This window comes from Anser anser (assembly GCF_964211835.1).
Source record: "Anser anser genome assembly, contig: HAP1_SCAFFOLD_32, whole genome shotgun sequence".
Classification (NCBI taxonomy): Eukaryota; Metazoa; Chordata; class Aves; order Anseriformes; family Anatidae; genus Anser; species Anser anser.
In genome coordinates, this window is record NW_028154148.1 from 3,637,272 (window position 1) to 3,644,666 (window position 7,395).

A 7,395-nucleotide genomic window follows, 5' to 3' on the forward strand; every position below is an offset into this window, starting at 1 on the left:
GGACATGGTTGGCCCTCCTGGCCGCCAGGGCACACTGCTGGCTCATATTCAACTTGCTGTCAACCACGACCCCCAGATCCCTCTCTTCTAGGCTGCTCTCTAGCGTCTCATCGCCCAGTCTGTACGTGCAGCCAGGGTTTCCCCGTCCCAGGTGCAGGACCCGGCACTTGCTCTTATTGAACTTCATGCGGTTGATGATCGCCCAGCTCTCCAAGCTATCCAGATCCCTCTGCAAGGCCTTTCCACCCTCATTCGAGTCCACAACTCCTCCAAGTTTGGTGTCATCAGCAAACTTGCTCAAAATACCTTCTATTCCTACATCCAGATCGTTTATAAAAATATTGAAAAGTACCGGCCCTAAAATGGAGCCTTGAGGGACCCCACTGGTGACCGCCCGCCAGCCTGACGCAGCCCCATTTACCATAACCCTTTGGGCCCTGCCCGTTAGCCAATTGCTCACCCATCGTATGATGTTTTTATTTAGCTGTATGGTGGACATTTTGTCCAGTAGGATCCTATGGGAAACCGTGTCAAAAGCCTTGCTGAAGTCCAAAAAAATCACATCAGCTGGTTTCCCTTGGTCCATCATACGGGTGATCTTATCATAAAAGGAAATCAGGTTAGTTAGGCAGGACCTGCCCTTCACAAACCCATGCTGGCTGGGACCAATGACTGCTTTGTCCCTCAGGTGAGCCTCAATAAGTTCGAGAACCATCTTCTCCATGATTTTACCAGGCACTGACGTGAGACTGACAGGCCTGTAATTGCTAGGGTCTTCTTTCTGACCCTTCTTGTAAATCGGCACAACATTTGCCAGCTTCCAGTCTACCGGGACCTCTCCAAATTCCCAGGATCGTTGAAAAATAATTGAGAGAGGTTCCGCGATGACGTCCGCCAGCTCTTTCAGTACCCGGGGATGAATCCCATCCGGACCCATGGACTTGTAGGGATCCAGGTGGAGTAGCAAATCCCGCACACGTTCAGGGTCGGTTGGGAGTTTGTCATCCCCACCGTCCCAGTCCTCTAGCTCAGGGTACCCTGGGTCCTGAAGCCCATCATCGGCATTGAAGACAGAGGCAAAGAAGGCGTTAAGCGTCTCTGCTTTGCCTATGTCATTGTCTGTGAGGAGACCTTCCCTATCAAGGAGCGGCCCTATGTATTCTTTAGTTCTCCTTTTTCCATTCACATATCTGAAAAAGCCCTTTTTATTTTCTCTCACAGACACAGCCAGCTTCAACTCTAGGTGTGCTTTGGCCACACGAATTTTCTGCCTACAAACACGAACGGCATCCCTGTATTCTTTCCATGACACCTGGCCCTCCTTCCAGTAGCGAAACACTCTCTGTTTCCGCCTAATCTCCATTAGAATGTTCCTGGTCAGCCACGCCGGCCTCCTGCCCCGCCTGCCTGACTTGCGATATTTAGGAATTGCTTGATCTTGTGCTTCTAGGAGGCATCGTTTAAAGAATGACCAGCACTGGTGGACATCGAGGCCTTCAAGAGCAGTTTCCCAGGGGACCTTGCTGACTAGTTCCCTGAGCAGCCTGAAGTCCGCTTTCCCCATATCTAGGGATGAGGTTTTGGTGGCACTTTTCTTTCTGTCACCGTAAATTTTGAACTCAACCACTTCATGGTCGCTTTGACCAAGGCGGCCACCAATCACCACATCTCCCACCAGACCCTCTCTGTTTTCTAGCAACAGGTCGAGGAGGGCACCTTTCCTAGTTGGCTCCGTTAGCACCTGCACCAAGAAGTTATCATCTAGGTGCTTCATGAACCTCCTGGACTTGCTCGTGTCAGCCGTGTGGCGCTCCCAGTTAACGTCTGGCAAGTTGAAGTCCCCCATAAGGACAAGGGGAGTTAATCTCGAGGCCTCTCTTAGTTCTGTAAAGAATAATTTATCGGCGCTATCGTCCTGGCCAGGCGGTCTGTAATAGACTCCCACAACGACATCCCCTTTATTCGTTCGTCCCTTGATCCTTACCCAGAGGCTCTCAACTTTGCCATCTCCGACCTGAAGTTCCACACAGTCCAGCCCCTGCTTCACATACATCGCCACCCCACCACCTCGCCTACCCTGCCTGTCCCTCCTGAAGAGCCTGTAACCATCTATCGCAACACCCCAGTCACAGGACTCATCCCACCAGGTTTCGCTTATGCCGATGATATCGTAGTTGCAGGACTGGGCCAGGACTTCTAGCTCATCCATTTTATTCCTCATACTGCGTGCGTTCGTGTAGAAGCACTTCAGGTGCGTCTCCTTACACTCAGCACCTTGTGGATCTGCCCGAAGGACCTCACTGGCACCCAGCCCCTCTGATTCTAGCGTACCTTCCCTTAGGTCTTCACCGGCGTGCCTGGTTTTAGCCCCTTCCCCCTTCGACTCTAGTTTAAAGCCCTATCTATCAGCCCTGCCAACTCCTGACCAAAGATCCTTACCCCTCTCCGAGAGAGGCCCATCCCATCCGGTGCCATCAGGCCCTGTGTAGCATAGACCTTCCCGTGATCAAAGAACCCAAAGTTCTGCCGGTCACACCAGTCTCGAAGCCACGAGTTTATGTGAACAGCACGCCTTTCAGCTTCGATCCCCCCTATCGGAAGGACAGAGGCAAACACAACCTGCGCCCCTGATCCTCTAAGTAGTCGCCCCAAATCCCTAAAGTCTCTTTTGATCGCCTTCGGACTTCTCGTTGCTACTTCATCGCTACCAGCCTGAAAGACCAGTAGCGGGTAGTAGTCAGTGGGCCGTACCAGGCGCTGGACTTTCTTGGCGAAGTCTCTCACCCGAGCCCCAGGGAGGCAACAGACTTCTCTGCGGGTTGGGTCCGGTCGGCATATCGGTCCCTCTGTCCCTTTCAGAAGGGAGCCCCCCATAACAATAGCCCTTCTTTCTTTTTTGAAGGATGATGTGGCAATGCGGTGTGTAGGTCGCCTTGTCTTAGGCGCCCCCTCCAGCTGGGACGGGTTTTTATCTACTTTATCGTTCGGATTGTCTTGTTCTAGTCCTTCATATCGATTATTTAAGGGTAGATGAGAAGGTGAGGTGGGCAGAGAGAGGGCTCGCCTACCACCCCGAATAGGCACCTGCCTCCATTCCCCCCCTTGATCTAGGTCTCCTCCCGCTGCCTGGCAGGAGGAGGGAACCTCCGTCTTCTGCATAACAGGAGACGCCTGTGCTGTGGCAGGCTCATGAACCTGCCTCAGAGAGGGTAGAGTGCACCTCCACCAGTCAATTTCCATCTCCGATTCCCTGATGCTTCTGAGCCTGTTCACCTCCTCCCAGAGCACCGCTACCTGGCTGAGCAGTTCTTCAACCTGGGCACACCTCCCACAGGCATACCCACCACTGCTGTCGGAGACCGACAGAAGGCTGGGGCACACTCTGCAGCCCAGGACCTGGATGGCTGCGTGTTTCCCGGGTCCCTCCGTCTGAGTAGCCACCGTGGTGACCGTGGCTGGAGATGCCGCACGAGATGCGGAGGCCACGGTTTTCTGCCTGGTTGATACCATGGTCAGGTTCTACGCAAGCAGGTTACAAGCCCGGAAGGGAGAGGTAGCTGCAACAGAGTGACGATGGGTCCCCGCCCTTCCTGCCCGCCCTTCCTGCCCGCGCTCACTGCCTCGCTAACTGCCGCGTCACTCCCCCGCGTCACTCCCTGTTTGCCGGCCCTGTTTGCCACGCTCCTGGTCGCTCGCGCTCCCTAAGGGCTGCCTTTGAACGGCCGGGGGGAGGAGCTGTCGCTGACGCTGCTGGCTCCGCCTATGCCTCGTCAGCCTCCCTCACGAGGGCTGCCGGTGCCTGGCGGCTCCCTCACGTAGGCTCGATGCCCGAAAAATAGCCCTGCCTGTCCCGATCCCGCGCTCCGCTGCAGCACGCGTCTGCCCCGGAGCCGGTCGCCTCGGCAAGGCGATATATATAAAAATATATTTTTTATATATAAAAATAAAAATCCCAAGAGCACTCCTGAGCAGTTGGTTTGAATGTGAGCCAAACTGGGGCAAAAGTCTTTGATATTAGCTGTAAAGTAAAGCTGAGATGACACCAAATTCCCCTCTATGTCTGCCTGTAGGACAGGACTGACTCTTCCATTGCCCACAGCAAAGTCTCCTGCTCCCAGGGACACCCTAAGGCAGGACCAAGTAGAACTCAGGAAAGGGACGTGCCATATGCCTCCCTGGATGTGGAATCATTTGGGGAGATTTAAATGAGAAATAGTGGGAGTTTTCCTCTGCTAAGTAGGATGTACATTATTAATGTCTTTCTATTCTTTGAGCAGAACCCAATGCGACTAAACAGGAGATGGCCAACAAAAGCTCCATCACCGAGTTCTTCCTGCTGGCATTCGCAGACACGCGCGAGCTGCAGCTCCTGCACTTCGGGCTCTTGCTGGGCATCTACCTGGCTGCCCTCCTGGGCAACGGCCTCATCCTCACCGCCGTAGCCTGCGACCACCGCCTCCACACCCCCATGTACTTCTTCCTCCTCAACCTCGCCCTCCTCGACCTGGGCTGCATCTCCACCACTCTCCCCAAAGCCATGGCCAATGCCCTCTGGGACACCAGGGCCATCTCCTATCAAGGGTGTGTTGCACAGGTCTTCTTTTTTGTCTTCTTCATTGGAGCAGAGTATTCCCTTCTCACCATCATGTCCTACGACCGCTACGTTGCCATCTGCAAGCCCCTGCACTACGGGAGCCTCGTGGGCAGCAGAGCTTGTGCCCAGATGGCAGCAGCTGCCTGGGGCAGTGGCTTTCTCCATGCTGTCCTGCACACGGCCACTACATTTTCCCTGCCCCTCTGCCAAGGCAATGCTGTGGACCAGTTCTTCTGTGAAGTCCCCCAGATCCTCAAGCTCTCCTGCTCAGATGCCTACCTCAGGGAAGTTGGGGCACTTGTGTGTAGTGTTTCTTTAGCTTCTGGCTGTTTTGTTTTCATTGTTTTGTCCTATGTGCAGATCTTCAGGGCAGTGCTGAGGATGCCCTCTGAGCAGCGCCGGCACAAAGCCTTTTCAATGTGCCTCCCTCACCTGGCCGTGGTCTCCCTGTTTGTCAGCACTGCCACATTTGCCTACCTGAAGCCCCCCTCCATCTCTTCCCCATCCCTGGACCTGCTGGTGGCAGTTCTGTATTCAGTGGTGCCTCCAGCCTTGAACCCCCTCATGTACAGCATGAGGAACAAGGAGCTCAATCATGTGCTCTGGAAATTGATGACTAGATGTGTTTCGGAAGCAATAAATTTCCATTCTACCTCTGCAGATGACTAATAATGTCAATGACTACAAGAACAACTAATATTATAGATATGATTATTTTTGTGTGTGTTTGTATATTTATGAGTGTTTTCGTTACAGGATTTTCTTTGGTTTAATACGGCTAAAGTTGCCCATTAAAATGCTATGATTCATCTCATTTCTTTTACAGTATGTACCTGTCGAGTATAGCTCAGAGATGCTGTATGTGAGGAGCCAGGCCCTCTGTGAATTGAAATAAAAGAAAGGAGCCTGCACTGCCTTCCTTGTGTGACGTCCTTCCTCTGAGAGCTGCTCGGGCTCTGCAGGGGCAGTGCCATGCGCAGGGCTGCAGAGGAAAAGAGTCCCATCCCAGCAGCACGGCCAGGGAGCACCAGCGCTTGGGGCATGCCGAGCTGCTCTCTTGCCACTCCCCCCCTCTGGTGCCGAGCCCTGCTGGTGGGGTCAGGCCCGGCTGCTCCTGTAGCTTGGTGCCAGTGCTGCTGTGGGGCTGTGCTGGGACTGCAGCCAGGGACAGGCAGTGGGCACGGCAGTGGCACAGCCGGCCTGCGCTGCAGCACTTCCCTCCTAAGGGGGGATCTCCTCCAAGGTGGACTGACCACAGCTCAAGGGCTCAATCTGCTGTGAGCAGGCAGAGGAGAGCTCTGCAGCCCCAGGGCACGCAGCAGCCCCAGCCAAGGAGTCTGGCGAGTGATTTGACTGCAAGGTCCCTCCTGCCTTAGCACCTCCCAGAACTGGCACGGCACTGGCTCCTGTGTGTCAGAGAGGCTGGGAGCCCAGGAGGTGTGCCATGGGCTGGAAGGATCACAACCAGATCACTTCTACCTGGGCAGATTCTGGGCCAAAAAGGGGGTGTGTTGTAGGTGTGGTATTATGAGCTCAGTGTTGCCTCAGAAGCTCCAAGTCCAGTAGGAAGCTAATGGCTGTTAAGGGGCCGGTGAGGTGACTTCTTTCTGAAGCAGCTGACAGGTCATCCCTTGGCTCCCGGCTGGGATCTGTGCCTTTAGGCTCACATCTGCTGGTCTCCTTGATAGGCCAGCAGATGCGTCTGCTCTGCACACAGTTTGTGAGATCCTCTCTTCCTAATTAGATGGTAGCCCCCATAGTTGAAGAGGTCGTGAATAGGGGTTGTCATGTCAGAGGTTTCAGCATTTGCCTGAACTCATCTTTCAGGGCTGCTTTTGTGGTGGGGCAGAGCTGCTGGGCACATTGTGCAGGGTGCTCCTACAGCCTTTGTGTGCTTCTCCATGCTGGCTTGGAAGCTGATTCTTTCTCAGGAGCAGAGTAGCCAACAGAGGGAAGACAGATACTCACGTATCTGTTCATGAAAGCCATCAGAAAGCTGCCCCTGAGAAGATGACTGATATGGGGAAGTCAGGAGAAGCCTGGCCAGGAGATGTGAGATTTGGGGGAGGGAAGAAGAGCTTGGCCAGCAGAAGCTAATGATTTTGGAGAGGTAAGGATGCTCAGGTAATGTCGATCCCACCATAATGCAGACTTAAAGCAGTCATGTGAGGCCCTTAACCTATTTTAACCTGTAATATTAATTCCTAAATCTAAATGCCACTCCAAACCCTGACAGGAATCCACTGCTCTAATTTTTGACCACAATATCCATTGAAGCCAAAATTAGTCCATAACGTCATTTACATTACCTTTACTCTATTGCTCACCCTGATCCCTGCCCTTAACACTAGCATTTAAATGCTCTAATAAACTCTAGTATTCCTGCAGACCTAAATAAAACACTAAACCAAAGAGCTTGCCCATACCCTAACCACAGACCTGACACCCCAAGCCCAACACCAAACCCTCCCACTCAATATTTGCTTAACCTCTCACCCGGAAAGGTTCGTGGTAGTCCCTAATGCCATACATGAACAGCTAACATCCGAAGCCTGTCCTCCTGTACATTAACATCGTCACCTTCAACCCCTCTCCAAACCCTTAACTTAAGGTGCTTGTCCCCTTGGAGCAGGGCAGGAACAGTGAGGTTGCTGTGCAGTCCCATGGCATTCAGAAATGAGTGTGAGGGGCCATGGATCTGATCAGCTTGTGGGCCACAAGGAGGAGATGGGTGGGAATGCTCTGCTGAGCTCAGCTCTGCCTTAGGATCTCCTGCCCCAGCAGGAGTGTTAGAGTAGCAA

General features: G+C 53.3%; 1 protein-coding gene across 1 annotated transcript; it reads left to right on the plus strand.

The window, feature by feature from the left end:
• Nucleotides 1–4,288: 4,288 nt before the first annotated feature.
• LOC310890552 (olfactory receptor 14C36-like) lies at nt 4,289–5,263 on the plus strand (the record flags this gene model as incomplete). Its single annotated transcript, XM_083852878.1, has 1 exon — nt 4,289–5,263. The coding sequence occupies exon 1, from the start codon at nt 4,301–4,303 to the stop codon at nt 5,261–5,263; it is 963 nt and encodes a 320-aa protein (XP_083709004.1). The 5' UTR covers nt 4,289–4,300.
• Nucleotides 5,264–7,395: the final 2,132 nt, after the last annotated feature.